This window comes from Eublepharis macularius, chromosome 17, assembly GCF_028583425.1.
Source record: "Eublepharis macularius isolate TG4126 chromosome 17, MPM_Emac_v1.0, whole genome shotgun sequence".
Taxonomy (NCBI): Eukaryota; Metazoa; Chordata; class Lepidosauria; order Squamata; family Eublepharidae; genus Eublepharis; species Eublepharis macularius.
In genome coordinates this window covers 811,926-828,209 of record NC_072806.1, presented here as the reverse complement: position 1 = coordinate 828,209, position 16,284 = coordinate 811,926, and the positions used below count along the sequence as shown (strand labels likewise).

The following is a 16,284-nucleotide window of genomic DNA, read 5'->3' as shown; positions in this document are numbered from 1 at the left end:
TCCTCCTAGGGAGTCCTTACGACTTTGTCTCTCTGGAATGGCTGCGTCGGTGGCTGGATGAATCCACGCCTCCTAAGCCAATTGACAACTCAGCCTGCTTGTGCTCACATGGAAAGCTGCATCCAGATAAAATACCAACGGTCAAGAGGGTCTCTGAGTACGTGGCTGACTACTTTTACGAGAGATACGGAGGAGGGCCTAGGCTGACAGGTAAGCAGAGGGTTCCTCGTGACGTTAGGCCCAAAGGGCCTGTTTGGGCAAAGGCCTCCTCTGTGCTGTCTGGTGGCCCTGGCAGTTAGGGGAGGCCTTCACCTTCCGGTCAGCTGGGTTGGGAGTGGTCCGTTCTGCAGCTTAACCTTTGCAGGAAGGGGGGCACTGACTGAGCACAGTGTTGTGTTCTGGAGGCAGACAGCAAGTGGGCGGGCAGCCTGAGAGTCAGGAGGCAGAGGTCTGCCGTGTCAGTCCAGCTTGGAAAGAGGCTCAGTGGGAAGCATTGTGTGGACTTGGTGCCCTCCCCCCCCGCCCCCCCCGAAGGTCCGCGTTGTGCAGAGTGTCCCCTCAGCTGCCTGAGGAGCATTTATTTTATTTTACTTACACCTCTTTTATTGCCCTCCAAGCAGCCAGGAAAGAGCCCCTTTAATTCATTAACCCTGTGCCACTTGCACACGGCATTGTGACTAGTTCCACCTCAGCCAGATCCTCTCCACCCCCCTTCACGCCTTCCCCGGAGCTGCCTGCCAGCTGGCACTCTCAGGTCTGGCTCTTGAGATGTAAACTGATAACCTGCAAAGTGTTGATTCATGAAGCTGATGCTCCCCGGATCACACATTTCCCATTCACAGCTCAGGGGAAGCTGTCCTCCTCTCCATCTGTGAGCCAAGAAGGGAGGGAGCGCCTGCTTGCCCCCCGAATGGGGGGGGAGGGATGTTAAAGGGCCTGTGAAAGTGGGAGGTGCCTGGAGGAGGCAGTTACGACAGCATCCGTAGTACTTCCGCCTGACATCCTGGCTGGAGGTAACCTCCTGCCCCCTCTTTCCAGTGACAGCGCTTTGCCGAGAGTGCGTGGTGGAGAGATGCCGGGTCCTGCGCCTGAAGAGCCAGCTGAGTGAGGACTGTAAAGCGGTTGCCAACTTGCTGAAAGGGCCGGTCAAGCGGTACGTGGCTGTCTGGGGGCTGCAGAGAGCACAGGCAGGTTCCTGGTCAGGGCCAACAGCTGTGGCACGCGTGGCATCCGTGGTGCCTCCCGGGTTGCGAGTTCTTGTCTTCCCCTCTACACAGTGACGATGGCTTCTGGGTCGGCAAATCGTCCTTGCGGAGCTGGCGTCAGTTGGCACTGGAGCAGCTGGACGATCCAGAGGGAGATGCGGACCAGAGCAACGGCAACATGAACGGTGATGCAAAAGGCAAAGGTAGTCCCTGGCCTCGTGCCTCTTTGCTGCTCTCCCCCTGTGTAGTGTTTGCCATGGAGGAGCCTTGACAGCCCTGAGCGCATTCAGGTGCTGCATGCTGCGCACAGTGGGGAATGAGGGCACACTGTGGTCACTGCAATTCCTCTCGGGGAAGCCGAGAACTGCCCTATGCAGCCATTTATTTGGTATAGGCTCCCTCATCTTTTGGTCAAATGATCCATACAGAGGCTCACAAACAGAAGCCCCACAGACAGAGCAACGCAGCTCTGTGCAGAGTGCCTCCGTTTCAAACCCAGCTGCCAGCCCCCTGGGCTGTATTAAGACTTCTCACTGTGTCCTCTCTGGCCTCTCCCCATCCTCCAGACGAATGCAGCACAGAGAAGCAAGAGGAAGACGACTTGAAGTTCAACGAGGACATCATCTGCCCCCATGGTGAGAGGAATGAAGGAGGGGACCTTGAGAAGCACGTGCACGCTCCTGTGAAGGTGGAAGGCTTGTGCCGGGCAGGGTGTGTGTGTCTCTCCCTTTGGCTGTGGTTTGAGAACAGGCCTGCGGAGATGGGGATGAGATTGGCACATCCTGTAGCCAGGAGCCAAAGACGGCTGAGGGAGCTCTGGCCTTTTGTGCACGCTGACGTACATACAGTGTTGCTACTCAGGGGAGGAACTTTTTTTTTCCTTGAGAGGCTCCATCTGGCTCAGCTGTCTAATGGCAGTGTTCGTTTCTGATGCCTCTATTGCCTGCTTAGATTTTTCACCTTGACTGGAAGTTACTTGTAGCATTACGACCTTGGAGGAAAAAACAGAATCCCATCAGGGCTTACTAGCTGGTAAGGTGTGTGCTGACCTAGTTGGTGAGTGGGCATGGGGCCTCTTCGCTGCTGCTTGGAATGTTTTGAGCAGGCCTGGGAGGGTGCCAGAAATCCCTCTGTTGTTGCCTGCAGAGCACTATGCTCCTTCTGTTTGTTTTCATGGTAAATGAGCAAGACCTGGGCAGCGGGGCTGTGCTCAGAGCTTAGGAAAGCAAGGAGGAAATTGGAAAGTAAAAGTGCGGATTCTCTGGACGCCCTAGTTGTGCAATGGTGTTGCCTCAGCCTGACATAGAAGGGAATTGGGGCGGGGGGGGGCATGCTTGCAACTCCCAAGGAATCCTAAGAGAAGACAAGTGCATTGGTCTCTGACTCATCCCCGGAACGAAGAGAGGGGTGGAAATGCTGTGAAGTGGGCTGGCCTTTGTGCCCGTGAGGAGAGGCCAGAATCCTTTGTGTCCATTGACAGCCGGACGGATCCCAAAGCATTCTGATGCAGCTCCCTCTGTGGTAGCCGATGGCATTTTATAGCCCAAGGCTCAGTGTAGTTGTGTGAATTGTCTGCATTTTGAGGAAAGCCTCGTGCCCGTGAGGTACGGTGTTGAACCAGTTGTATGCGGGTGCAAGTGCACGCACCCACGTCATTGCTCTCCCCCTTAGTGAGTGTGTGTGTGTGTGTGTTTCCTCATAAGATCTCATGCAGCCCTCGCTTCTGAAGCTAGGTTTGTCCCCGCACGACGCACCCCTCGCTGCTTAAACTGTGCCTGATGCAGCCACAGAAGGGAAAGCAAAGCACATTTCTTTAGCTAATTGCTGGCTGTGTTATAATTGGCCTGTAACCTTAAGAGTCTGCACAGAAAGGAGCCGCGTAAAAATAGCAGGCATCTCCAGATGTTTCCGTGTACAGAGCTAGCAGCAAAGTATTGATGTGAAATGGGCTTTTTGCTTCAGGCAGCCACGCTCTCTGCTCTGCAGCAGATACAGATTCCGTGGTGGATGCTCGGTCGAGCTCAGCATGGCTTTGTCCTTCCTTCAGGAGCCTGGGATGCTACTGCGGCCCTTCGCCAGTTTGGGAAGCAGGGAGCTAGAAGGGAAGCGGCCCCTCCAGCCCAGTGTGCTCCCCCCTCCCCTAGCAGTGGTTTTCCAAGGTCCTGGGCAGAGAGTCTTCACCCCCTTTCTGCCTAGAAGGCCTTCCTGTGTACTGGTCGTGTCCCCTCCCCTCTGCTGACCTAGTGGGAGGGTTAGGGAATCCCTCGGAATCCCCCTGCCTTGCCAAGGTCATGGAAGCAGAGGCGGGAAGGCCCTTCCTTAGCCCTCGGTCGCTTTGGCAGAGGGATTTCTGGCACCCTCTTTCCTTGGAGTTTCTCTGTTCATGTATGCGGTCTAAAGAAATGCTTTGCACACACTCTTCTCACCTTGTTCTGGTACTGTCTGGCAACAATCCTGTATTCTGGGGAACTTAGCAACCTGTTTGTCAAAAGTTCATCAGGAAACCTCCTCCGCTGGCCCCTGTTCCTTAGTCCAGCCCCCTGCACAGTGCAGGAAATTCACAACGGTCTCCCCCATCACCTCCTCTAGTGACCCCTGCTCTATAAATAAAATTGACCTGGAGTGTTTTCCCATCAGGGCTTCTGTGAGTTTCCTGTGCCAGCTGCCGCACAAAACCTGGCTGTAACTGCACAGTCATATCAAATAGCAGTGCACATGGGGAGGGGGGCCTTCTTTCCCTTGTGCCACCTGCTGGGTTCAGAAAGGGCTTTGAAGGTGATGGAAGCTGTCCGCGGTGTCGGTCCCTTCGGCTGCTGCCAGCCCGGCCCGTCTGCAGTGGCTCTATGCAGAGTCATTCACAGAATCTCTTCTTGTGCCGTGATGCTCTCAGCCTAACCCAGCTGGGCTTCTCTGCTCTCTTTCCACGCAGGCAACCTCTGCGTATCAGAGAACGAAAGGAGGATCGTTTCCAGAGAAGCCTGGGAGAAGCTGTGCTGCTATTTCCAGAACGCCCCAGAGTTCCCAGGCAGCAAAGACTCCTGCTCCCAGTGCAAGGTGCCCGGATCATTGTGTGCTTCCACTGGTGGGCCACGCTGCCCTGGAGAAGGGGAGGGCCTCAGGAACCCCAGACACTCAGTGGCCGGACAGGGCTGCGAAGGAAGCTTGCAGGGCAGTTCTGTCGCTGCTGGTGGGGTGCCCACTTGAGTGGGGATTCAACCTCTCTGGGCTTCCCCAGATTCTGCTGAGGGTGGCTTGGCTTGTCGGGTTCGGAGCTTGAAAGCCCGTCAACTCCTTTAATTGGTGGCGTTTGACTGAGCCTTCTTGTTGTCGCTGCAGGCCATCAGCTGTACGTGGAAGATGGCCGGGCACGTCACCTGGAGGGGGCTGGCCCTGTCATGTAGGCGGGCGTGCAGGTGCACGGGGCCTTGGGAGCTGCCTGTGCAGAACGTCCCCAGCCCTGCCATTCCTGCTTCATCTTTGTCCAGTGGGGGCTGCCTGTTGGCATCACCCTTGGCCTGTCGTTCTGCAGGAGCCCCAAACACTTGGCTGCTGAAGGCAGTGAGTAAGGAAGGGGAGTGACCTCTGGCTTTCTGTGCGGGCAGGTACTGGAGCGGGAGGGCGAGGAGAATGAAGCCCTCCACAAAATGATGGCCAGTGAGCAGAAGGCGTCTCTCCCCAACCTCTTCCAAGACAAGAGCAGGCCTTGCCTGGGCAGCTGGCCAGAGGTAGGAGGAGCTGGGCAGGGGCCGACGGTCGGGCTCAGAGCTGTCTGTCAGTGGGGCTTCTCACGTTTTGTAGGCGTTTTGATGGGGATACTCTTGGCACAGCGGAGAGCGCCATAGGCCACGTCGTCTAATGGCTCGTACCAAGGTCTCCTGGAGGAATTCTGTGCCTGGGGCAGTCCTCCCCTGAGCCCACTCCTCCCTGAGATCTTGCAAAGTAAATAAATCCCCAGGCCATGCTGGTGAGCAGGCGAGGAGGCGCTTGTCTCTGTACAGAAGCTTGTCAAACGTGCCTCCCCCCCATCCCAGCAGGGCAGTCGCTTCAGCAAGGACCGTGCTTGTGACTGGGGGGGCCCAGCCAAGCTCCCGCTGAATGGACAGGGCAGGGCTGCCAGCTAGAGAGGCTGCATCCCCAAGAGCGGGCAGATTTCTCGGTCTGACTCTCCCAGAGTAACCTGCAGTCACTCTGGAAAGCGTTGCTCTAAGACTGCCAGGGCTCTTCTCAAGTCAGGATTTCACCTCCATTGCATTGTCTTCTCAGGAGGTGGATGAACTCTACGTCGTCTCCAAATTCTTTGTAGAAGAGTGGAGGAAGTTTGTGAGGTAAATGGGCTGATGAGCCCGCTCTGCTCTCTGAGGGCCATGAATGAATGAGGGCTTGTCGAGGGCCATGAATGAATGAGGGCCCTCCCTGGCCCGTTGAGGGCTCGGTGCCACTTCTGCTGGCTCTCTCCCCGGAGGCTGCACTGAGCCAAATGCTGCGTCCTCTTCCCGTCCCGCTTCCAAGTCGTCTTGCCAGGCCTCGGCGGACGCCGCTGCTGCAGGCCCTTTGCCTCTCTGCTCCCCTGCTCCAGGAGGCCCGCGCGGTGCAGTCCGGTCTCGTCGGTGGGGAACCGGGACCTCCTCTGTCCACACGGGGGCCTGATGTTCACGTTTGCTTCCATGGCCAAAGAAGACTCCACACTGTGAGCTGCCGCTTGGTGCCTCCGCTTCGTTTCTGTGGTGGGGAGGACGGGATGGGGAGGAAGGCGGCCCTGCAGCGACCTTGGGCTGAGCACGCAGGCGGCTGCACGGGTGGGTTCTGCTCCGTCGGGGCTGAGGGTGGGCATGCTGCATTGGTACAGCGCTGGCAGTGGCTCCCGGGGTGGCAGTCTGAGTGGTGAGGGGTGATGTGCCCTCATCTCCCCCCCCCCCCATTCCGAGTCACGCAGGCAGAGGAGCATTTGAAGTTTTCAGAATGATGATCATGGGGGAGTTCTGGGGGTGGGCAGGAGGGAAGGGCGTTGCAGCCATGCAAAGTCAGCCAGCGTTACACTTCTTTGCACAGTATAGCTCTGATATGGCCCAGTGAGTGGGGAAAGATCCAAAAGCTCTTTGTGGTGGACCACACAGTCAGAGTCATCAGGAGGCAACCAGCAGAGGCAGGCCCCGGCAACGCACACTACGTTACTGAGCCTGGTGAGTGAATGGGGCGGGGGGGGCGGCGGCGTGATCTGTGCTTGCGCCTGCCTGAGGTCCCGCCCCCTCAGTCTGTGGGTCCCCAGATGGTTTTCTTTTGAAGAGACCTGAATTATGCACCAGCTGCTCAGGTTCATTGCCACAACAAGGGGTTGGGGGCAAGCTGTGCGCTACACACGCGGAGAGAGCCAGGCGAGGTTTTAGGTGGCTGCCCTGCTGCAGAGAGGGAAGGGAAAGGGTATGAGTGGTTTCATTTCTGGCACATTGGCTCTGCAAAGATTTCCCTCTTGTGATTGCGCAAGGCATTGGTACGCAGCTGAGTTCCGTGACATTTCAGTGGTCCGCGTCCCCACCTGCTGCCACCAGGCTCCTGGCAAGGACTGGGAAAGGCTGTTGCCTGAGGGGGGCTGAAAAGGGTGGAGGAGAAAATCAAATGCAACAAATCAGCTCCAATCAATCAGAAAGCGTGGACAGGTTGAAGATGACGGAACAAGAAGTGGGCAGCTGTGTGTGGAGGGCAGGGGGGGGGCGGCAGTATCTCTCAAGCAAGGAGCCCCTCCTGAGAAGGCTCAGCTGCTGGGAACGGCCATGGCAGGTAACCTCAGTGGCTGTGTGAGAGGCGCTGGGAGTGAGGGAAGCTGCTGGTAAAATACTTGCCTCTCTGTCCCTTCCCAGAGCTGTGCTCAGACTGCAGAGAAGGGCTGTTGTGTCAGCAGCAGAGGGACCTGCGGGAGTACGCTCAGGCCACAATCTACGTGCGCAAAGTGGTGGACAACACAAAGGTACCGAGTGCCTCGGCCAGCCTCTCCAACCCAGACAGGTGGTCGTCCTGTGCCATGGAGCCAGTGCGGGGGGGGGGGGGGGTAGGGGTCAGTGTCCAGTTGGGACGGAGAGACGTCGGTTCTAATCCCTCCTTTCTGCGAGAGTAGCCTGCCTTGCAAGGGGTGGTTGTTAAATGGAGGGAGGGAGACTCGTGTGCCCCTGACTGAGTTACTTAAAGGGATGGACTGGAACCCGTTGCTACGGGGGATGTTGCAGTAGCCACTAATAGGAGTGGCTTTAAAAAGGAGCTGGAAAGGCTAGGAAAGGGCCTCCCTGGCCCGGGGGCCAGCAGTGTCTGGAGTAGGGAGGCCTTTGATGGACTCAGCGGAGCCATTTGCCGGCTCTCTGGTCCCATTAAGCCTGAGCTGCTCAGAGTGTGTGTGCGCACGCAGCTAATGGCCTTTCTGTTCCGAGTGCTTTTAAGAGCCCCTCCTTGAGAGAGCACGCATTAACTAGTAGTGGGGCCTGGTCCTTTGAAATGTCATGCCTTCAATCAAGAAGGAAGCCTCAATTTGTCTGAGATGGGTTTGAATTACGGCTGCACCTGAAGATCAGAGAGACAGCACAGCCTCAGGTTATCTTTGAAATGTCCGCTGTGTGTGTTCTCCCTCCCTGTCTACTAGAAATACTTGACCTTGGGCTGTGAGTTGATGCTCAGGAAGGGGGGTGCTGAGAGAACACAGGGCAACTGGCAAAGAAGCGAGCCAGGAGCTGCTGAGAGCTGGGAGAGTTCAGACGCTGCAGGGACATGGGATGCCCCCCCCCAAACCCCAATCCTGAGGGCTCCTCTGCTCCTCTGCTGCTTTCCAAAGGGACCATCTCTCAGCACTCATGAGACGCCAGGGCGATGTTGCCACAAACCAGCTGACAGCAGCAGAATACAAATGCTTTGGTGCGGGAAGGTCACGTCATTCTGTGGAGTGAGGTTTTGCAGAGCTTGAATGCAGGAATCTCTTCCTCCTGCTAGCTGTGCTGGGCTGGGCTGGCTGTGTCAGGAGATTTAAGGGGGGGCACTTCCAATTGGCAGCTCCCCCAAAGCCCTCCGTAACGGGCGGAGGGGCGGGGGTCGTCCAGAGCAGGCTGCTGTGAGGATCTGATCCATGCCCTCTAAAGGTTCTTGGAGGGGAGCATAAAATCTCAGTGAATACCTTTTAAGGAGATGAAGCAAGTGGGTCGTCTGGAAGGTTGTTAGAAGACTTAACTGGACATGATTTTAGCTATAGAAGTCTCTGAAACTTTGCATTTTCTGCAGTGCAATTTATCTCCCCCCTTTTTGAGTGCTTCTTCCCTTGTGCTCCTTGCCAAACTCCAGGGTGATTGGCCTGCCCCCCCCCACACACACAGCTGTAGAGCCCTAATGTGCTAATTCTCTTTGGAAATAACTAGCAGTATTTGGGCCTTTTTGCTGCCTTTCATTGTGACTTACCGGAGTCGTTTTCTGTGTCTTGGTTGGCCAATTCAGGTCATGAAGGACTCTGCCCCTGAACTCAATGTCAGCAGCTCAGAGGCGGAAGAGGAGCGGGAGGAGGCCAGGCTGGAAGGGGAGCAAGACCCAGATTTTAACCAGGTAAGTTTTGGTTTCTCTTTCTCTAGCTTTGGCAGGTGAACTTTCACTTTCTTCTCTCTTTTATTGGCCTGAAACAACTGAAGGCACGTGATATTGGTAGCCTTAAAGCTCAGAGTCAGCTCCCCCCAGCGCTGAAGGCAAAACACAACCTGGGGCATTAAGGAAGGCCTGCAGTCAAAAGTAAGCCCCTCCTACTCACAAGGCACAGTCAACATATGGAACTCCCTGCCACTGGATGTGGGGACGGTCCCTGGCTCAGTGGGCTTCCAAAAAGGATCAGCCAGCTTCATAGGAGGAGGAGGTCTGCCAAGGACTGAGTGCCCTAGAAGCAAAGTGGGGCCGCAGGGGAAGACTGCTGCTCTCTTTGTGCCCTGCTGTGGGTTTCTTGCCAGGACCTGGCATGGCCACTGCTTGTCACAGAGGTGCTGGTCTGGGCAGAACTGGGGTCTGACCCCCTGCGACTCTTGTGTAAATGGCTTGTCGTGATCTTAGAATCCACGGTTCTGTTGGGAAAGTGGTTTGTATCTCTGGCATGCAAGGTTCTTCGTAGCTGGTCATCAGTAAGCCTCTTGGCTGAGAACTGGCCGTCTCCGTTTAGTGACTCAAGGAAGTGACTTGCTGCTGCTTGTAAGGGTTCCCCCCTCGGGCTCCGTTAAGCAATCTCCCTGCTCCCAGGCCAACAGCAATGCAAAGCGGCAGAAAGTGTCGCACCCAAACTACGTTGCCTACCAAAAACAAGGGATCCGACGGAGCACCAGGCACAGGAAGGTCCGCGGAGAGAAAGCTCTGCTGGTGTCTGCGAACCAAACACTGAAAGATCTGAAAATCCAGGTGAGTGACTCCAGGGCAGTCTGCAGAGGTGGCTGGTAAAAGGTGGCCACCTTGAAACCTGTGCTGGAAATCCACCGAGGGAGGGAGGTGGTGCTCTTTGCTGGGGACCCTACTTGAAAGGCACCTCAAATGCCAGCTGGGGGAGGAAGTGACGTCTCCGCTGGAGCTGGAGCTGAAGGGGGGGGCGTAGGGAAGTAATATGTGGGCACTGGCCATTTTGCACAGTGAGCATCCAGCAGTGTCCCCTGCCTTGGCCAGATTCCAGAATAAGGTGCCTGTGGCGGACAGAATTAGTGCAAGACATATTCAGGCTTTGCACTTCCCTCTGGCTGGCTGCCCAGCTTCCACACCCATGGTGTTCTTGGCCTCTTGTTTGGCATAGATCATGCACGCCTTCTCGGTTGCCCCTTTTGACCAGAACTTGTCGATTGAAGGGATGATGCTGACTGAGGACTCGGCAACTCTTGGCAGCCTTGGAGTCACCCCGGAGTCTGTTGTCCTACTAAAGGTACTGTGGGCAAGTGGAGGGTCTTCTCTCCTGCCCATCCAACCCTCGGGAGTGGCAGCAAAAGCACTCCAGCCAGGGGATTTACGGCCTCCTCTGGGACATGCTGCTGCCTGGTGTACACATCTGTCCCTCACAGTTTCCTCCTGCCTTCCTCCCAAGAGCTCAGGGCAGTCGATATGTTTCTCGTTTCCGCTTGATTCTCATAGACCTCCAGTACGGAAGGGTTAAGAGTTGCGTCACTGGCTTAAGGTTACTCGGTGTATTTTATGTTGGGGAGTGGGAATTTGGAACCCAGGTTCTAGTCTGACTCGGACTGCTAAACCGCCCTGGCAGTAACTTGTGGGCTAACAAGAGGCTGGCTGACCAGAGTGTCCGCATGGGGCCTTTTTGGATGTGGGCTCAAAGGCCAAGAGAGGCTACAGAATCCGTGGCGTGGTGTCCTGCAGTTGGCATGATGCCCCCCCCCTTTGCCAAATCAGGCTTTGACTCCAGAATGCGTGGCTGGGGGCCACCCAGAATGCCTGTCTGCAGCCCTTGCAGTTCACATTCAGCATGTCGGTGGCAGGCCTCCACCAGACGGAGCAAATTCCAATGCCTTCTGCTGCCCAGTTTTGACTTCCAGAGGTGTTCCTTGTAGACTGGCTAACTGTGCCAGCTTCTTCCTCAATGAAGCTGCCATTTCCCTTGCAGGCTGATGAACCTGTTGTGGATTATGCAGCAATAGATGACGTTATGCAAGGTAACAAGTGGCCCCCAGCCCCCAGCCCAGCCCTCTTTGCTTCAAGGGAAGCGTGCTGGTCGGGGGTGGGCTTGTGGAACAAGGCAAGCAGCAGAAGTGGGGCTGGCAGAGCCCTCGGATCCCCTGCTGATGCCACCCCCCCCCCTGTGTCTTTTCTGATGGGTGTGCATTTCTTTCCAGTGTGTCTGCCTGAAGAAGGCTTCAAAGGTGAGTGCCTGTCCCCCCCGCACCAGCCCCCACCTCAGCTCACTCTTTCTGGGGTGTACTGACCGGCAGGCACGTTCCTTTCTCTCCAGGGACTGGTCTTCTTGGACACTAACGTCCCAGTAACCAGTACGTCAGAGGAGTTTGGACACAGCTTGGCATTCCAAGAACGGGGACCCGCATCACGCCAGTCACTCAGTGCTCCCAGTGGTGAAGCTCCATGTGCTGAAGGACTGGCCCGGGTGCCTCATGGCAGAACGGGTCGCACTGCGAAATGGAGGACTGATGAAGAGGGAGCATTTCAGGTTTTATATCTCGAAAAACACAAGTGGAACTTCCATAGCTGCGAGGGATCAGCAAGCCCTTGACATTTCTAGCCGAAGGCTCTCGCCCTGTACCGTTCCCTTCAGGCTTGGTCTGACAGATCCTCTTCCGCACCTGCGGTCCACAAAGCCTGCTTCAGGCTCTCCAGCGGCACTTGGGGGGAATTCACACAGGCTGCGCCTCGTCCACCTGTGCTGGCTGAGGAGTCCCCGGGATTGAAAGCCATGACCTGCCTACAGAAGCCTTCCACTAGTAACTCCTGAAACACTGGGGGCAGGGGGGGGGCGCAAAAGCCGCACTTGAGCAACATCCCCTCCCACCTTTGTGGTTTCGCTTCCAACATTCTGAGGGGGCCCGATTTAATAATCCTCTTTATTTGCAGAATGACTTTATTATGTTACTTTAATAACGATGCTCTCTAGCTGAGAGGGTGTGAGGGCTGGGGTGGAAAATTGTGCCTCTCTCGGGGGTCTTGGATTCTAGCACCCAAGAGGAAGTCCACGTGGGGAAGGGAGGCCCTGGGTGCAAATCCTTCACTCTTCACCTGCTGGGTAATTGGGTCCTTTGCGGGGAGGAGGGGCTTGCACAAGCACTTCCTTCAACCATCAGCAGTGTCTTCAAAAGGGCTTTTTCTTGCTGAGCGTGCCCACGGGAACATCTCCCAGGGTTTTGGAAGGGTGCGGTCTTGTCTTGTATATTTCTTGACTGTTGTACTGTGATTGCCATTTGCTGTTCAAATGAGAAGGGGGGAAGCAGAGGCAGGAGAGGGGAGCCAGCAAAGCCAGCAGGGCATCTCGTCAGCCTTTGGGGGAGGGGGGGGCATAGTGATGATGCAGTAACCAGCCAGTGTGGGTCTCCTCAAGCTGAACATTGGAGCTGAACAGTTTTTATTCTTTCCCAAGGTAAAGAAAGACGAGTAATAATTCAGCATCCTGTTTTCAGTGCTCCATGAAGCAGTCTGTCTTTCTCTCCTTCCTGCGAAACCTGACACGAAAGGGGCATATTCATTCTCATGGGAAGCAGCCACGCATGAGTGCGCACAGCCAGCCCCTGGAATTTTGATATTTTAGTTCCATTTGTTTTGTTTCTTCTGGTTTCCAGACTATTCCTTGAGGGAAAAGTATGTCTTCATTTGCTGAGAATTAGCTTCAACCACCTGGGTGGGTATGTGTTGCGTGTGTGTATATATATAAATACATACATATATATATATATATATATATATATATATATATAGACACAGACAATGCCTAAGTTGTACCAAATTGATATTTCTGCAAGTGGCCATTGAGCAGATGACAGGGGTGCAAGCTGCCATTGACGAGGCCTCCCCTCTTTTCATCTGTGCTTGCAAAACCTTTTGGACTGGTTTTCAGAGCCATCAAGGACTGATTAAAAATACATCTTACGGTCTGCCTATGTTGTTTGTACTGTATTGCATAAAATGTTTTTTCCACTTACCTGCTCAGGCATCTTCTGTATTGCTTTTCTATCAAGGGTTTTAAAAAAAAAAATTGTGTAGGAGTTAAGATCCCTTCTTTTACTCACTTGCTGTAGCTGACATGTTTTTTTAGTATCAAGCGAAAGCAAGCTAGCTAAACATTACTGGATATCTCAGTGACAGCCAAGCCGCTACAGAAGCATTTCTAACTTGGCAGAATTTTGACTGTAAGTATTCAACCATTTACAATTTTCTGAGAAATAGAATGGCCAAGGTCAAATCGTTAGTCTACATGAGCGCTCTTCTGCTACGAATTGCCAACTTATTTTAAAGTGACTTCATTTATGAGCATCTATTGAGATCTGACACAAGAAGAAACAGAGCAAAGAAACCTGAAAGTGGCAAAGATCAGGCTGGGAAAACAGAGATTTTGAGTGTCTTTCCAACAGCTTTTTGAAAGAGAACCTGGGAAGTGAGATTAATGTTGGGGGAGGAAGAAAGCCACGAGTCTTCTGTGTTTAGCGCAGCAAGAGAAAACGGAGGGGAACAGCCGCAGCATAAGCTCAATAGTTGGCGGGAGGAGGGCTGCCAAGGTGTAAGAGAGAGGAGGCACTGGGTGGATTCAGGAAAGAACTAAGCATGGAGAAAGATCAACCGAAGAGAGAGCTTTGTTTGCACCTACGCCTTGGCAAAGGTTTCTGATTTAATAGAGGCCTTTCGTAGCTTCAAGCACACCAGTTCTGTTCTGGTGGTGGCACATTGTTGGAAGGGAGTGTAGTCTGACATTTTGGCTGTGGATTAAAGTAGCTTTTCTTTGGAATTACTAGAAGGTAGTGCAGGCTTCAGTACCCTTGGAAGTGCTGTTCAGACGCTAAGGATTGCTCCTATGCTTTTAATGGTGGAAGACCGAAACTTTGGGGCTCGGGGTCGTGCTCTTTTTGGGGCAGGCACTGAGGGGTGTGCTGCAGCTGTGGGGGTTGCACTTTGGGTGTGCTGCTACCCCCTGAGGGGGCAGTCTTTGCATTTCAGTGGCATTGTGTGCTGGGCAAGCAGGAGAGCATAGCTGTTAGTGTTGTTCCTTCGCCTTTGTTGTTTCCTGGACAGAAGCAACAGTATCGCACCTAGAAACTGACAGCCATCTGCCCCCCTTCCTACCTTGGTGGTATGTGAAGAACAGGTGTGCAATGAAGCAGCTGGACTGTCCTCCAGTTCCAAAGCAGAGATCCTGCTGCCTCCTTGGTAAATTGTCCTTCAAGCGTGAAGGTTGCTGGCTGTGCCCTTCCTTCATGGCTGCCAGTCAACTCCAGAGGCCCCGGGGTGGGGTCTTGGCAGTAGCCATTATTTCTAGAAGAAAATACCTGGGGCCTTTTTCATAGAATCTCAAGCGGCATTTCTTTGCCTTAAGCGTGGTTCTGCCTGCTGCTGGGAGTTCCTGGCCTTGCACCGCATTTTGTGCATCCAACCGTGTCCCCAGCCTTGATCAGAGTCCAGAATAAAACTCCTTTGGAGGGTAGAAATTGTATATACACAGTATGTTCAATGCTACCCACCTGGCAGTTACACCCCAGGCATTCTATTTGGAGGGTGCTTCCATCACCCTCCAACAGAAGCAGGGGGCAGGTTCAGACCCCTCGAGGCAGCTGCTTGGGAGACCAGGAGAAAAATGCCATTTCTGAGACTGCTTGCAGCTCTGAGCAGAAGCTGTGGGGTTGTGTTTCCCCCAAGGCGCCGCATCTGAATAGGAAACGGGGGGGGGGGGTGTTTGAAAGAGGTGCCCTGCTGTGTTACACAGCCGTTGTGGCTTCCTCCCTGGATCCGGCAGTCCTTTCCTGCTTCAGCTGCTTGGGGATACCTTTTATCCGCGGAAACCTCAGCTGTTCCCCATGCCAGGCCTTGGGTCGCTGTCTTTAATTCTGTGACCCTCAGGGAGTCTTCCAAGCTTAATGCCGCCCCTTCTCCATGCTTGGCTGCCTGTTTCTACACATTTGGCTAGCTGGTGGGGGGAGACAGAATGGCCCCAAGCAGCTCTGTCATTTTGCCTTGGGCCTCCCACCTGCGCAGCTTCTGCCTTCCATTCAACTCTCAAAGCAAGTGGAGCATAGAAATTCTGCCCCAAAGAGGGGAGCCAGCTCTGTCCTGCCCCCCTCAACCACTGCTAGAATGAATTGTGCTGGGGGGGGGGAGGCAGGAAAGCCTTACATCTTCCTATGTGCCGGGGTTTAATTCTTGTAGCCACAGGGGAAAGAATAATTAGTCACTTTGAACTTTTAGAAGTTCTGACTACCTGATAGTAATGCTGCGATGAATGATTTCTTGAGAAATTTAGGGCTTTTAAAAACCAGCTTGGAGTCACAGAATCATAGGGTTGGAAGGGACCTCGAGGGTCATCTAGTCCAACCTCCTGCACAATGCAGGAAATTCACAACTACCCCCCCTCCACACACTCCATGACCCCTCTTCCATGCCCCCAAGAGATGACAAAAAAAACCCAAACCTCTCCAGGATCCCTGGCCAAACTGGCCTGGGGGAAATTGCTCCCTGACCCCAAGGTGGCAATCGGCCTTCCCCTGGACATGTAAGAAGAGGCCACGAGAACTAAGCACTGATGCAACCCTTCCTGTCCTCCCTCTCACGATCTGCCCAGGTTCACAGAATCAGCATTGCTGTCAGGTGGCCATCTAGCCTCTGCTTAAAAACCTCCAAAGGAGGAGAGCCCACCACCTCCCGAGGAAGCCTGTTCCACTGAGGGATGCTCTAACTGTTGGGTAGTTCTTCTGAATATTTAGCCGAAAACTCTTTTTGATTTAATTTCTGGTTCTGGTCCGACCTTCTGGGGCAACAGAAAACACCGCGCCATCTTGTATATGACAGCCCTTCAAGTACTTGGAGAGGGCTATCCTATCACCTCTCAGTCGTCTCCTCTCCAGGCTAAACATTCTGAGCTCCTTCCACCTTTCCTCACAGGACTTGGTCTCCAGACCCCTCACCATCTTCGTTGCCCTCCTCTGGACATGTTCCAGCTTGTCTACATCCTTTAATTGTGGTTTCCAAAGCTGAAAACAATACTCGTGAGGTCTAACCAGAGCACAGTAAAGTGGTACCATCACGTCGTGTGATCCGGACACCTGTTGATACAGCCCAAAATCACATTTGCCTTTTAGCTTACCACACACACTGCTGGTTCATGTTCAGTGTATCCTTTTCATATATACTACTGCCAAGGCAAGTCTCCCCCATCCTATAATTATGCATTTGATTTTTCCTGCCTAAATGCAGAACTTTACAGTTATCTCTGTTGAAATTCATTTTGTTTGCTTTAGCCCAGTATTCCAGCTGGCCCAGAGTCAGTCAGTCAGTCAGTCTCTCTCTCTCTCAAGGTGGAGGGAAGAAGTGAGGAATGCCCCTGAGCAGGCCCAGTAAGGAGATGCTTTTGTTCAGTCTCTGAAGTGAGCATTCTTCAGCT

General features: G+C 54.0%; 1 protein-coding gene across 3 annotated transcripts in view; it reads left to right on the top strand.

The window, feature by feature from the left end:
- Positions 1–12,840, top strand: part of USP48 (ubiquitin specific peptidase 48) — a 30,823-nt gene extending 17,983 nt beyond the window's left edge. The window contains exons 12-27 of one of the 3 annotated variants that reach the window (XM_055001211.1): positions 10–210; positions 1,039–1,153; positions 1,278–1,408; positions 1,772–1,840; positions 4,135–4,259; positions 4,808–4,930; positions 5,469–5,530; positions 5,782–5,892; positions 6,255–6,385; positions 7,061–7,167; positions 8,670–8,774; positions 9,450–9,605; positions 9,988–10,113; positions 10,804–10,852; positions 11,033–11,059; positions 11,149–12,840. In XM_055001211.1, coding sequence (XP_054857186.1) covers positions 10–210; positions 1,039–1,153; positions 1,278–1,408; positions 1,772–1,840; positions 4,135–4,259; positions 4,808–4,930; positions 5,469–5,530; positions 5,782–5,892; positions 6,255–6,385; positions 7,061–7,167; positions 8,670–8,774; positions 9,450–9,605; positions 9,988–10,113; positions 10,804–10,852; positions 11,033–11,059; positions 11,149–11,171 — 1,661 coding nt within the window. In that variant the 3' untranslated portion in view covers positions 11,172–12,840. Of the gene's footprint in view, positions 1–9; positions 211–1,038; positions 1,161–1,191; positions 1,409–1,771; positions 1,841–4,134; positions 4,260–4,807; positions 4,931–5,468; positions 5,531–5,781; positions 5,893–6,254; positions 6,386–7,060; positions 7,168–8,669; positions 8,775–9,449; positions 9,606–9,987; positions 10,853–11,032; positions 11,060–11,148 lie in introns of all 3 variants that reach the window. The other 2 variants (XM_055001212.1, XR_008598401.1) reach the window with 2 other exon arrangements.
- Positions 12,841–16,284: the final 3,444 nt, after the last annotated feature.